The 14,245-nt window shown below is 39.8% G+C and overlaps 2 protein-coding genes and 1 pseudogene across 2 annotated transcripts; all 3 read right to left on the bottom strand.

Moving 5' to 3' along the window:
* Positions 1–1,823: 1,823 nt before the first annotated feature.
* On the bottom strand, positions 1,824–2,872 carry LOC101987477 (vomeronasal type-1 receptor 4-like). The gene has a single exon (XM_005369933.2). The coding sequence runs from the start codon at positions 2,760–2,762 to the stop codon at positions 1,824–1,826; it is 939 nt and encodes a 312-aa protein (XP_005369990.1). The 5' UTR covers positions 2,763–2,872.
* A 1,036-nt stretch (positions 2,873–3,908) lies between these two features.
* LOC101987749 lies at positions 3,909–5,091 on the bottom strand (annotated as a pseudogene).
* Positions 5,092–10,471: 5,380 nt separating this feature from the next.
* Positions 10,472–12,296, bottom strand: LOC106144415 (putative vomeronasal receptor-like protein 4). The gene is made up of 3 exons (XM_013354730.2): positions 12,199–12,296; positions 11,938–11,997; positions 10,472–11,126 (listed from the first exon to the last, which is right to left on the bottom strand). Exons 1-3 carry the CDS (start codon positions 12,294–12,296, stop codon positions 10,472–10,474), a joined length of 813 nt encoding a protein of 270 aa, XP_013210184.2.
* Positions 12,297–14,245: the final 1,949 nt, after the last annotated feature.

The following is a 14,245-nucleotide window of genomic DNA, read 5'->3' as shown; positions in this document are numbered from 1 at the left end:
TAAAGCAGAGAGAGAAAGACTCTCCCGTTCTCTCCACCTTCTCTACAGCAATGTTGCAATTTTATAACAAAGACCGAAGAGCAGGGAAGGCACATGTGCCAACAGAAAGGGTACCACACTCACAGAGACACAAACATAAAATAAATCCTAATACTAGAAGAACAACGTATTTAATAATGTGTAACAGAATAAAATACACATCACTTACTTTAATGTTTTGTGTATACAGCGCAACCAAGCAAAATATAAAAATGTATACATTATTGTGAAGTAGAACCATGATGCAACCAATATGTTACAGGTGTTTAGTCAGATAGTACAGAGCATTCTTTTAAATATGGCATAAAACTGGTGATTAGTGAGTCTACACTTTCATGTTCAATGATTATATCAATTACTATTTTTAAGAATGGGTATATCAGATTGTTAGAACCATGTCGATATCTTATTGTGTGGATCTATGACAAGAAATCAAACAGTGAATCCTTCCCTTAAATAGATATAGAATGAGATCCTTTTGCAGCTCTTTGATGACAAACAGCTGGATAGTGTGGAGAGCAACCAGGGCAGCTGCTAACAAGCCTCAGTCGGTTTCACACTGTTTCATATTAATCTTGCAAATAGAGAAATCTACATTTCTAAATAAACATAGAAACGACAGATGGATAAAATGAAACTTTACTGTGTATTCCTTATCCAGTTTATCCCATATGAAAAATCTTAATTCCTGCAGAGAAGCTTCATGAATATAAAACCAAAGAAACATTTCAGTGCATCTAAGTTCTGTGACTGGTGCATTGGGATTCCAGGAAGTGGATGGAGTTCACAGCATTTTTCGCAATTCTGTAAAATATTTTCTACAGATGGAAGCATTCAGACACTTTGAAGAATCTCAAAACTGCATCATAGCTAAACTAACATTCAGCAAGTGCAGCAACAGGTACAAGATATGGATTTCTCTGGGTAACATGATTAAATCACTATGAAAATGATAAAATAAGTCAAAGTGGGATTCCCCTCTGTATGTTGTGAATATGGTTTATTACTATTGGTTAATAACAATCTGTTTTGTCCTATGGCAGAGCACAATAGAGCAAGGTGGAAAATCTATACTTAAAGAAGGGAAAAAGAAGGCAGAGTCAGGCCATTGCCATGTAGCTGCTGAGGAGAAAGACACCGAAACTGTACTAGAAGGCGATACCTTTGGGTGACTAATAGAAATTAGTTAACTTAAGATATAAGAGCTAACTAAAAATCAATCTGAGCCATCAGGGAAAAGGTGTTGCAATTAATATACTTTCTCTGTGATTATTTATTCTGGCCAGGCAGGAAAACAATGTTCAGTCTCCTTTTACATAAATTCATCTGTGTGTTCCCCATCATGGCGATAGTAAAATTAGTTTTACAAAATATAATTAAGACCATTTACTCTGTGCTGCAGATATGACTCAGTAGTTGAGAGCACTAGCTTGTCTTCCAGAGGACCCATCAATTCCTAGCAACCTCTCTAACTCCAGTCAGTCACGGGCTTTTGATTATCTCTTCTACTCTTTACAGGCACCAAGCATGTATGTGTTACAAGGACATAATGCAGGTAAATTATCCATACACAGTACAAATATAAGAATTTTTTTTAAATCCCTTCAAAAGAGAGGAAAAGTGGAGATTAAGGATTCACATATGACTGTAGTTTACAGAGATTTCTCTCTCAGCTCAAGGCAGGGACTTACTAGGAAGATTGTTTATGAATAAACACATGCTTGAAATGCTTTGTGAGATGTTTGTCTTACTTAAAATATTATAAGACTGGGATATTGTAAAATTCATTGAACAGATAACAGAGAAATAAATTTTCTCAATTTCTCCCACTGAGCATGCCACCACTCAGGGAGAAGTCTATCCCTGTGAATCAACACAACAGGACTAAAAGTTGCATAACCAAGGATTATGAAATCTTGACAATTTAACATCAAGGATTTGTCCGCTAAAGAGAGACTCAAAAGTAGAGAAAAGGCACAGTCAGCCCAATAGAAGAAGACAAAACAGAGCATCAGAAGAAGGACACTCTGAGCAGCTCTCAGCTCAGGGGGAGTTCTGTAGAAAAGCTTGGAGTTCTGGAGGTGGAGGACATGCTGGTGGTGCTTGTGGAGAAGAAGTACCATGTAGCCACTGGCCCCTCCCATGGCTCCCTGAAACACAGCATCTCTCAGGACCATGAGAGGGAGAGCAATCCATTTTGTTTTCTGACTTTCTTGCATAAAATAACAATAGTTGTCACCATTCTTAAACTGTGATATATTCAGACTTGCACTTGTGACGGAATGAATTAGGTTCTTACCTATTAAAGCATTGAGTATCCAAAAGAATGAAAAGAATGGAAGGATGTGCCATACAGACTGTGGTTTGAGCTTCCTCCACCCAGATGCTCTGGGACTGATGATGATGGCCTGGACCACAGTGAGGAGACCGCTGGTGCAGATGGAGACCCCACGGGCCACCCTCTGCAGATAAATGAGTATCTTACATCCTATGTCATCTAGGAAGTTTCTCAAACCAAAATCTTCCATTGTCTTTTGCAATCCTTTTGCAAGAAGGATTATGATGTTTGTAAAAGCCAAGTGGATGAGAATAAGGTGGATGGGTTTCTTCTCAGGGCCTACCCACCAAGTGATCATATAATTCACAGAAACAGAAATGTTTCCCAGAGTGCCAAACACAGTCATGAAGAGGAAAACTATTTGCTTAATAAATTTTAAAAGCATTTCTTCCTTTCTGGGTAGAAAATCTTGTATTCAGGATACAAAGAGTTTTTCAGGAAGGCATCAGTAATTCTAGACATTTATCTGAAAAACATTTTGTATAATAACATTTTCTGGTATACGAGAGTCAGTGATGGACACATGTGCTGCTGTAGACTGAGTCCCTGAACTCCTCCTCTTCCCTGTAGACTCTGAGTTATGTGTGTGCTCTGTCAGGGGAACTGGAATAAAACTCTAAAGTTTTAAAAGAGATATATTTGAGTTCTATACTAGCAAAATTGACTTGTTAAAATGTGTATTCGTGTGTGTCTTTCTGTCTGTCTGTCTGTCTGTCTGTGTACATGCATGGATTAACAAGTTAACTCTCAACACAACTGAATTGTACTGCAAGTTTCCCCAACCAAATTCTTCCTTTTTCTTTCTCTATTTCATCATATTTCTCCACTGAATTTCCAAACACACAGGTTCCTTTCTTATTTGTATCTTAATTACTGTAACAATGTCTAGATTTGCATTTGGCATCAAAGATTTATAACTTCATTTTCTACATCCTAATATTTTTAAAGTTTGTATGTTCACCATTCTATGATTTCAATCAATACAAATATTCACTAGTCTTTTTTAAAATGTAGTTCCCAATGTCAAGTTCAATTGTACAACTTCTTTAGATAGAGTGCTACAGTTAAAACTGAATTAATAAAATATAACCTGAAAATTTTCATGTAACTGCCAGGCTGCAGATGGGGGTGATGTCTAGTAGAACCTTGTGTTGCTTTCTAGAGCAGAGGATACCAGAGAACTGTGATCCTAGTGGATGACTTAGGGCATCTGTACCCCAGTGAGTTACCTCAGGACACATAAGGGAACATGGAACAGCTCTGAATGAGGGGATCCTAATGACATAAACCTAAATGGGATTAATGAGGGAGTATTTACTGCCATGAGATGAGTGCAGGTTTTGAGTCATGAGTCCTCAATGTCAACTTTATGTAGCACAGTACATGGGGGCAACTGGTGTGAGCAGGGGCTCCACTATCTAATTGTTCATGGTGCCATTTGCTTCTGTGGGGCCTTTTGAACAGCAATTATGTCAGTTGGTATTACAGCCTGCTTTTCCTGAAACCTGTTTGTCAGACAGGCAGCTTTTTTTTAAGTTTTAAAACAAGTTTATTGAAGAATATTCTTGTTAAGGCATCCACTTTTGATTTGTCATTTAAAAAAGTTCCATTTATGCTGTGTACTAAAGGTCATGTAAGAGAACAGAGCCACACGCTTCTCTCTGTGGAACCCTTGGGTAGTATAGCACAGTGTTGTCATTTCTGCACCGTGAGAATAAATTTAAAAAAGTCTCTTCTATGTTTCTCTTCAAAAAGCGATGAAAATAACAGAAGGTGGCATAAAAAAGCCACATTTCTTACTCATTCCGTAGTATTGGAGCCAGTATTTTTACCATCGCAGGCTACAATTTTCACTTTATCCACTTTAATAAGTTCTGTCACCTCTCTGAATTCAACATCATTCAATACAAAAGTCCAAACATTATCGCAGAATCTGTATGTATTTAGAGAGCCCCTGAAATTGACTCTGTTCCTGACTCTCTGAGCCAATGCTGAATTTATCAAACTGAAGTAGAACTTGAAGGGCAAGCTGGAGGGTGATCTGTTGAGACTGTATGAGCTCACCAAGGCTCTCTTGAAGACTGTTTCCCAGAGTTGTATTTCTGTATAACTGATATGCCATGGCTTAAAATGAAGCAATTACTTTTTCTTCAGGCTTGCATTGATGTCCTGACCGACGACGAGAGTCAAATGAAACATTTAGTCCGTTGAAGGTAAACACCTGTCGGCAGACGGGTGTGGAGAAGAGGCGAAAAGGGGCCAGAGAGATGCAAACTTTGTAACGGGCCAGCAGAGAGGCAGGTAGCGCTCCCATTCGACATCTAAGCATTAGATAGAAAACAGAAAAAAAAAAAAAAGAAAGAAAGAAAGAAAAAGAAAACAGCTAGGAGCGACTTCAACGTCTGCTGAAGCTAGTCGCCGCGGCCATCTGCAATCCTTTAAGGTGGCGACAGCTGCAGAACCGCGGAGCTCCCTCCTCCCGGGGGAGATGAAGCGGAAGCGCTCGGGTCGGGTCTCTGAGCCAGAGGCGCATCCACCGAGCAAGGCCTGAGGAGAGCGGGAAGGCGGCTGCTCCCGCACGGCCTCATCTGCCTGGGGGCGGCTTCCGGCGGCCACAGCGCTCGCTACCGCCCGCCCTAGCACGACTCCCCCGCTCCCGGCCCCGCCATAGCCTACCTGAGGGAAGGCGCTTCCGCCGCGGCGGCAGCAGAGCCTGACAGGGCGCCTGCCAGACAGGCCGCTTTTTTATACACCAGTCTGAGCTGATTCCAGAACTTGAATCTGGGTAGGACGTTATTCCTCAAGTTCTGGAGATGCATTTTCGTTTCTCAGCGATTTGTGGTTAGCTTTGTGCACATTTTCTAGGATAAGAGGAATCTGAATATTACAGTGGCTGCATGGGTTTTGTGTTCTGAGTACTTGCAATGCCTCTGTTCACTGCCCTCATTCCTGTTAAACTCACAAGATTGTTTTAAATATCTATGTCCCGATGAATGACATGGCTTGAAATGACAGTTATTACTGTCAATTGTTCCTATAGAAAAGAGTTAATTATTGCCTGTGTAAGTGAGTCCTGGAAACCCTGATACCTAGAAATAGCTGTACAAATGAAATATGATTCTGATATTAATAGGAAACACGTATTGGCCCAAAAAATGTGGACCCATTTTTACCTTGTCTGATGGGCAGAGAGTTGGAGGTTGTTTAAATGATTGACAAATTTTTCTGTATGTCTCTACTTAGGAAGTGGTTGTTTGTTTTGTTTTTTATATTAAAATAGTTTATTTAAGTAGGTCTGTGCCATCCTGACAGGTAGTCAGATTATGCAGATGTATAGAGCATGTCAGCCCTGATGACATCACACATACCAATGCCTTCGTAAAGAAAAGCAAAAAGAGGTTCCTAAGACCATAATCCTGCCCTCTTCACACCACCATGATGGAGGCCCAGAAAAGGGTACCTAAACCAATGACCACTTACTGCAGTCTAACAAGAAATAAAAAGATCATGGTGATAACTGGTGATTTCTAGCCTCCTGATGGACTTGCTGCGCAGATTTTCAGACCTAATGAGTCCTGTTTACCTTGGATTCATACCAAAAAATACAGACTGAACATTTGACTGTTTTGCTCTTTGTGACACAGAACTCATTTTGACAGTATGGTATTCAATCTACTGTTAAAATATTAGACCTAAAATCTGAGACCTCAATTTTCCCCTCAGGGAAAAAGAACTCGTTCCAAGGAATGATTAATGCCCCCCTTCAAACATGAGGACGGTGGCCTAAGGGTTTGCTGCTGCTCAGAGACTGAGACAGTTACTTAAAAGAGCAATGTGGTTGGACTTAACACATCAAAAACACCTTTTTTCTTTTAATTAAAATGGTTTATAAAAAATTGTACTGTGACAAATTATGTGTTTATCATTAATTTCCACTCTAAAATTATAGTATTGACCTGGTAATATTTGTAACTGCTTTAGTTTACTATAAAAGGTTTTAAAAATGTTTGATGTTTCCTATGAGAGCTTAAATTTGACAATTTAATAAAAAAGTTAGATTTTAATATGACAAAAAAAATGTTAAAAAAAAAACACTCTAGACCAATTAAAAAAGACATTCCCAACCCTGGTGATCCTCCTCTCCTCTAATTCAAAGACTCTAGTAGCATGTTTATTCACAAAACATTATCTAATTGCAGATAAACTCTCTTAACAAAAATTTGCCTCAGAGACAGAGATCCCAAAGGAACTTTTCCTTTAATCTTTGTTTACAGAGGTCAACAATCAGTGATGGGTTTGATCCTTTTTCCTCCCAGGCCCCTAAGACATAGACATGTATAATGAAAATACACGTACCAAATACAGCTAAGCCTGGGATATGAGAACGTGTTCAGCGAAGGCAGATATCATCATCTATTCTGCTGTAAAATTACAGGCTTTATTAAAATTAATAGAAAAGAAAGGAATTGCAGAAGCCCAAAAATGTGGGCCCATTTCCACCTTGTCTTGCAGTCAGAGAGTTGGAAGATGCTCAAATGATCAACAAGCTTAGCTGCACATCTCAACTCGGGATCTGATTGCTTGGTTCCTTTAACATTGAAAGAGCTAATTCAAGTAGGGTCCATGTCACCTTGACAGGTGTTCAAGAAATGCAAATCGACTTCTGCTTCTTCTTTTGTAACTATGAGGTACCTGGGGAGTGGTTGCCTTTAGCATCCATGGTTTAGAACAGCTTACTGCTTAAACAACAAAATGCTAGTGGTTTGAAATCTCAGAGTGATAAATCAACTAACTTTTTGAGTTGTCCTACATATCATGTTAATAAAGTCTTTTGTTGACTTCTCTCTCCCCACCCTCCATCCCCTCCCCTGTTTACTTGGGCATAAAAGCTGTGGAAAAATAAATGCAGGCAATTTTCAGTACTCACAGGAATGCACTCCCAATACATTCTATGGTTTTTGTTCTGATATTTTCATGAGTCTCTGTATTCCTTAGTTACATTTCTAAATTCTCACATCCCTACCCTGGCAAGAGGCATTTTTGTCAGGGCTGGTCCTTGGCAGCACATCAGCATTCACTGACATATTTAGATTTTAAAAATTAAGTGTTTTTTCAGTGATCGGAATCTGTCAAAATCCCTATGGTCAATACATTCAAGTACTGATGGAAGATATAAACACTTTTCTGTTTGTTTAATCCTTGCTTTTGGGGAGATTACTACTTTTCTAGTCCTCTCTTTCCTTTTCCAAGCTTTAAGTCATATTTGAGACAAGTCTCTGATCTTCTAATAACTGATTCCTTTCTACTGAAGTCACTGTCAGTGGAGGAAGAGGTGTCTCATCTTCCACATTATTTGGGAAATGCTAAAGGAAATTAATTTAAAAGAAGGGATGGACTTGTGTTTAGATTGATAGGTGATGCCAGGATTAGGCTAACCGCTAAGAGCCCGAAGTAAGTTACATTCATCCATCCTGGTATTCTCTAAAAGAAACAAGCAAGCAGGCAAACAAACCAAACTAAAAAGATCATTGTTCTTTGCTGCCCAGCATGGGATAAACAAAAGATGAGCTGTTTCACGATATACCGATTCACAGCCTGGATCCTAAATAGCAGAGTTCTCAAGATGGTATTGATAACTGTATTGTATGGTATTGATACTATAACTGAGTGTTATATTATTCACCCTTCAAGGAATACAATGACTGAATTTAAGACAAGTTTCAAAATAGTATGTGATAAAATCGAGAGCCTTTAAGGATGGATACAGGCAGCAAAACATCAAACTGGGAGTTAGAACGCCATAGTAAAACTGCCAATTTTAGAAACTTGAAAATGCATAAAAGAGAAAAGTATTAAATGTTACACACACTAGTGACACTGTTGACTGCACAGTGCTGGCAAAATGACACCTGAAATAGAGATGTTTTTGTCCTTCATCTATCTAGTTATTTTTGAGAGAGAATCATCCTCTGTAAAGCAGACTAGCACTAAACACTTCCCTTGCCTCAGTCTTTCTAATGCTGACATTACAGGAATGAATCATGATTTTCTTCAGGGTTTACAGACATCTGAAAATCTTATGTATCTTATTGATCCATTCAGAAAGGTAACTTAGGCAAAGACCCAGTCAGAGCTCTGTCATGATACTCCAGCCTGAGGATGGAGAGCAATGCCTCAGCATTTCTGTTCCATCTCTGTATCTATAGGAACTAGTCTCCTTTGATCTTTCTGGTGCCAGGGACAGAAGGAAAGTGGAGGTCCTGAGGTTTACTGCTGCCTGGATTAGTCTGAGAGACTCTTCTGCTTTAATGAAACTCTCCATGGCACAGCAGAGGGGATGGAAGATCTTACCTCCATGTACTCACCTGGACCTCTGTCATGCAGACAGGATCTGGAGCAGCTCTGGGAAGGTGACGCTTGTCAGGTCATATTTGTACTGTCAGGATTTGTGAGCCTCTAGGCTTGCATCAGGTATTGCAGACTTCAAGTTTCATGTGGTCACAGTGTCAGGGGAAGGAAGGCCTCTGCAGAGCCCTGGTCCCTGAAGTACAGCTTCCCTCTCTCCACGATTACTAGATCTATCTTATTCAGCAGTTATTTCAAGCTTAATTATGGTTTAATTATTTTGACAAGAAAAACAAGAGAGGAGAAAATGAACAACTAACTTAAGTTTCTGTGTATGGAGTGCCCTGCATCTTCTGACTGGTTTTCATCTTCTCAAAGGGCCAAACTGTGACCTGGGTGGGTCTGGAAGGCAGAGAAAACAAATAGGAAGAGAAATCTAGGCTTCTAAAGAAGAAGAGTCAGGAGTGAGAGAAAGAGTAGATGAGGAGACCAGGGGCCAACCACGCAACCACACAACCAGTCACAGAGTAGGAAGGAAAGAAATATATCTAGAATAAAGAAAAGTAAAAAGTCCAGAAGCAAAACATAGTTTAAAAAATGGCATAATTTAAATTAGAAAAGCTGGCTAGAAACAAGCCAAGCTAAGGCTAGACATTCATAAGTAAGAATAGGACTCTGTGTTTATATGGGAGCTAGGTGGCCGGCCTGCAAAGAGACAAAGAGTCAAAATAACAAAAACAAAAAAATAGCCCTACATTTTCTCAATTGAGTTTCCTCTTCCCGTATTACTCTACCATGTACCTGCTTGACTGGTGACTAATGAACCCACTGGCATTCCGTGTGTGATTTGCAGACAGCTGTTTCATGAAAGGAGAGTTTCTTCTCACCTAGCAAATACTTCGAGCCTCTGTCTCCCTGGAAAGAGGACCTTGTTAGTTTCTTGAGCTTCCCCTAGATTGGGAGTTTATTTCCTCCATCCAGAGGGAATAATCCAATCTTAAGGAAACAGCTATGCAGCAATGCCCCATGATGCAATCTGTTGGTGTGGGATACTACCACATCAGGAGTGATAGCTGGATTGTGAGATTGAGCCTCACCTCGATTATCAAACCCACATAGCACCATTCGGTGGAGAATTTATCTCTTGCACTTTCCTGTGTCTTTTGTGACCATCATTCATGGTTTAATGCACATACATTTTATTATTTATTTATTTATTTTCACAAGGTTCCTTAGCACTTTTGGAAATAGCACCAAGTTATGACCAGAGGAGGCCACTGTCCTGCAGAGAGTTTGTTACTCTCACTGGCCACCTCCACTGGGCCCTGTAAGCTGGACCCAGATGAGAGACATCTCCTGACTCCTCTTCCTCATTTTTCCTCTTATGCACATTGTTCCTGGGGGAGCCAGAGCACATAACATACGGGCATATATTGCAGATTCAATGAGCTGGGCCACAAACTCTTTATGTAAAACAGCAGCAGGTGTTTAATAATCATTTTCTAAAAATATACAGTGTGTGTGTGCTTTCCACTCAATTCTCTCTGAGAATGCACTTTGTTATATTGTGGATCTAGGTTAGGGAACAGAAGAAAAAATAACAAAGAAGGTAAGGAAGTGTCTGTTTAAAAGACTGAGAAATACCAGAAATAAAAGTTTAAAGATTCCCACTGATGTGCAGGGAAAATGCTCAGATACCATGCAGAGAGTAAGTGCACCCATACACCCTGGTCCAAAGGTCACGTGGGGTCACGTGTCCTCTCCCTCCTGTGCTGGGTGAAAGGAGCAGTGCCCAGCACCGTGGATCCAGTGCAGTGCTGCAGAGGACTCTTCATCTCTCAGGACCATGAGAGGGAGAACAATCCACTTTATTTTCTGATTTTCAAGCAATAAGTAACAATAGTTCTCATCATTCTTAAACTGTGATATATTCAGGCTTGTACTTGTGATGGAATGGATTAGGTTCATAGCTAATAAAGCATTGAGTATCCAAAAGAATGAAAAGAATGGAAGGATGTGCCATGCAGACTGTGGTCTGAGCCTCCTCCACCCAGATGCTCTGGGACTGATGATGATGGCCTGGACCACAGTGAGGAGACCGCTGGTGCAGATGGAGACCCCACGGGCCACCCTGGACAGGTAAATGAGTATCTTACATCCTATGTCATCTAGGAAGTTTCTCAAACCAAAATCTTCCATTGTCTTTGGCAATCCTTTTGCAAGAAGGATTATGATGTTTGTAAAAGTCAAGTGGATGAGCATAAGGTGGATGGGTTTCTTCTCAGGCCCTCCCCACCAACTGGTCATATAATTCACAGAAACAGAAATGTTTCCCAGCATCCCAACCACAGTCATGAAGAAAAAAATTATTTCTTTAATAAATTTCAAGAGCATTTCTTTCTTCCTAGATAGAAAAAAGCGTTTTTCAAGAAAACGTTAGTAATGCTAGACATTTATCTAAAAAAAACATTTTGCATAATAGCATTTTCTGATATACGAGAGTCAGTGATGGACACATGTGCTGCTGTAGACTGGGTCCCCGAACTCTTCCTCTTCCCTGTAGACTCTGAGTTATGTGTGTGCTCTGACAGGGAAGCTTGGTAAACAGAAAAAAAAAAAAAAACTTACAGTTTTAAAGTAGATATGTTTGAGCTCTGTAAAGGAAAATCAGCTTCCACAGGTGTGTATTTGGTGTTTGTCTGCTGTCTGTCTACGCATATAGATTATCCTAGTTCGTTCTCAGCACAACTGAATTGAACTGTAAATTTTTCTACTTTTTCCTCTATGTCATCTTCTTTCCAACTTACAAAGACACAGGCTCCTTTCTTATTTGCATCTTAGTTAGTGTAACATTTTCTAGATTTGCACATGACTTCAAAGCTTTATAACTTCTAATATTTTCTAATATTTATAACTTCTAATACATTCTAATATTTTTAAAGTTTTTATGTTGATTTTACTCCATGTAAATGTTTACTAGATAATTTTTAAAAGTAGTTCTCAATGTCAAGTCCAATTGAACAGCCTTTTTAGATAAAACCATACAGTTAAAGCTGAATCATAAAAAAAAAAACTTGAAAATTATCATATAACTCCTGGGCTGCAGCTAGGAATGGTATCTAACAGAACCTTGTGTTGCCTTCTCGAAGAGGAGAAAACAGAGAGCTCTGATCCTACAGGATGACCTCAGGGCATCTGTAACCCCAGTGACTTACCTCAGGACATGTAAGGGACCATGGGACAGCTCTGGACCAGCGGATCTTGATGAGGTAAACCTAAGAATTGCATTAATGGGGTGTTATATACTGCCAAAAGTTATAAGTCCTCAATGTCAACTGCACGTAGCACAGTAAGAGGGGGCATACTAGTGTGAGCAGAGGTTCCACTATCTAAGAGTTCATGGTGGTGTTTGCTTCTGTGGGGCCTTTTGAGCAGCTATTATGTCAGCTGGATTTGCAACCTGCTTTTCCTCCAACCTGTTTGTCAGGCAGAGGGTTTTTTTATACACCAGTCTGAGCTGATTCCAGAACTTGGACTCGGGGAGGATGTTATTCTTAAAGTTCTGGAGCTCCATTCTCATTTCTCAGGGATTTATGGTAAGCTTTGGGCAACTTTTCTAGGATATGAGGAATCAGAATATTCCAGTGACCACATGGGTTTGTGTGTTCTGAGTCCTTACAATGTCTCTGTTCACTGCCCTCCTTCCTGTTAAACTCACAGGATTGCTTTAAATGTTTATGTCTTCATCAACATAGCCTTGCCCTAGGTTTGTGTCCAGGTGGCCTCGTGACTCTCAAATGTCAGTTATTACTTTCAACGGCTGCTCTAACAGAGAGGCAATTATTGTCTATATCTCTGAGTCCTAGAAATCACAATACCATCTAAATATCTGTACAAATGAAAAATGCTCCAGATAGTAATAAAAATCACATCAGTATTCACTGACATAATTAGAATAAAAGCATTAAGTGTTTTGTTAGTGATTGGAATCTGTCAAAATCCCAAGAACTAATAGAAAATTTTAACAATTCTCTGGTTTTCTTTTTTCATCTTTGTTTCCATGGAGATTCCTACTTTTCTTGTCCTCTCTTCCTTTTTCCAAGATTTAAGTCATATTTAGACCAGGCTGCGATCTTCTAATAATTTATTACTTTCTACTGATGTCACGGTTACTGGAGGAAGAGATGTCTCATCTTCCACATTATTTGAGGAATGCTAAAGGAAATGAATTTAAAAGACAGGATGGACTTGTGTTTAGATGGATGGGTGATGCCAGGATGAGTCTAACCCCCAAGAGCCTTAGGTAGGTTGCATTCACCCATCCTGGTTTTCTCTAAAAGAAACAAGCAGGCAAACAGACAAAACTAAAAAGATCATTGTTCTTTGCTGCTTAGCATGGGATTAAGTTAAGATGAGCTGTTTCAGGGTGTACTCCTTCACAGCCTGAATCCTAAATAGTGCAGTTTTCAAGATGGTAACAATAACTGTTACAGTGAATGTTATATTCTCCACCAGCCAGGAGTACAATGACTGAACAAGTATTATAATAGTATGTGATAAAATCACATACTTTAAAGACAGATACAGAGCCTTTAAAGACAGATACAGACAGAAAACCTTCAAACTGGGAGTTAGAAGGCTATTGTAAAACTATGCCAATATTAGAAAAGTGAAAATGCATCAAAAGAGAAAAGTGTAAATGTTACACACACTAGTGACACTGTTGAAGTCACAGCGCTGGCAAATTTATACCTGAAATAAGGATTTTTTTTGTCTTTAATTTATCTAGTTATTTTTGAGAGAGAGTCTCCCTCTGTAAACCAGGTTAGCCCTGAACAATTCTGTTGCCAAATCTCTCTAGTACTGACATTAAAGGAGTGATCTTCTCCAGGGTTTGACAAACATCTGAAAATCTTATGTTTCTTAATGATCCATTTTGACAGGTAACCTCAGGCAAAGGCGCGGCCAGAGCTCCATCATGGTACTCCAGCCTGAGGATGGATAGCGATGCCTCAGCATTTCTGTCCCATTTCAGTATCTCCAGGAACTAGTCTCCTTTGATCTTTCTGGTGCCAGAACCAGCCTTTTCCGGGCCAGAAGGAAAGTAGGGGTTCTGGGGATCACAGAGACTTTCAACTGCTCGCTGGATTAGTCAGAGAGCCTTCTGCTCTAATGAAACTCTCCATGGCACAGCTGAGGGGATTAGAGATCTTACCTCCATGAACTCCCCTGGACCTCATGGTGCAGACAGGATCTGGGACAGCTCTGGGTAAGTAACACTTGCCAGGTTGTATTTGTGCTTCAGAATTTGTGGGCTCTTGGCTTCTGTCAGGTATTGCAGACTTTAGGTGTCATGTTGTCACAGTGTCAGGGGGAAGAGCCCCTGTCCCTGAAGTACAGCTTCCCTCTCTCTTCACAATTACTACATCTGTTTTGCTCAGAAGTTATTTCAAGTTTAATTAGGGTTTAATTACGAGAAGAAGGATATGAAGTGAGAAAATGAACAACTAAGTTTCTGTGTAC

This window comes from Microtus ochrogaster, unplaced genomic scaffold, assembly GCF_000317375.1.
Source record: "Microtus ochrogaster isolate Prairie Vole_2 unplaced genomic scaffold, MicOch1.0 UNK66, whole genome shotgun sequence".
In the NCBI taxonomy this organism is placed as follows: Eukaryota; Metazoa; Chordata; class Mammalia; order Rodentia; family Cricetidae; genus Microtus; species Microtus ochrogaster.
This window is presented reverse-complemented; position numbering and strand designations above follow the sequence as displayed.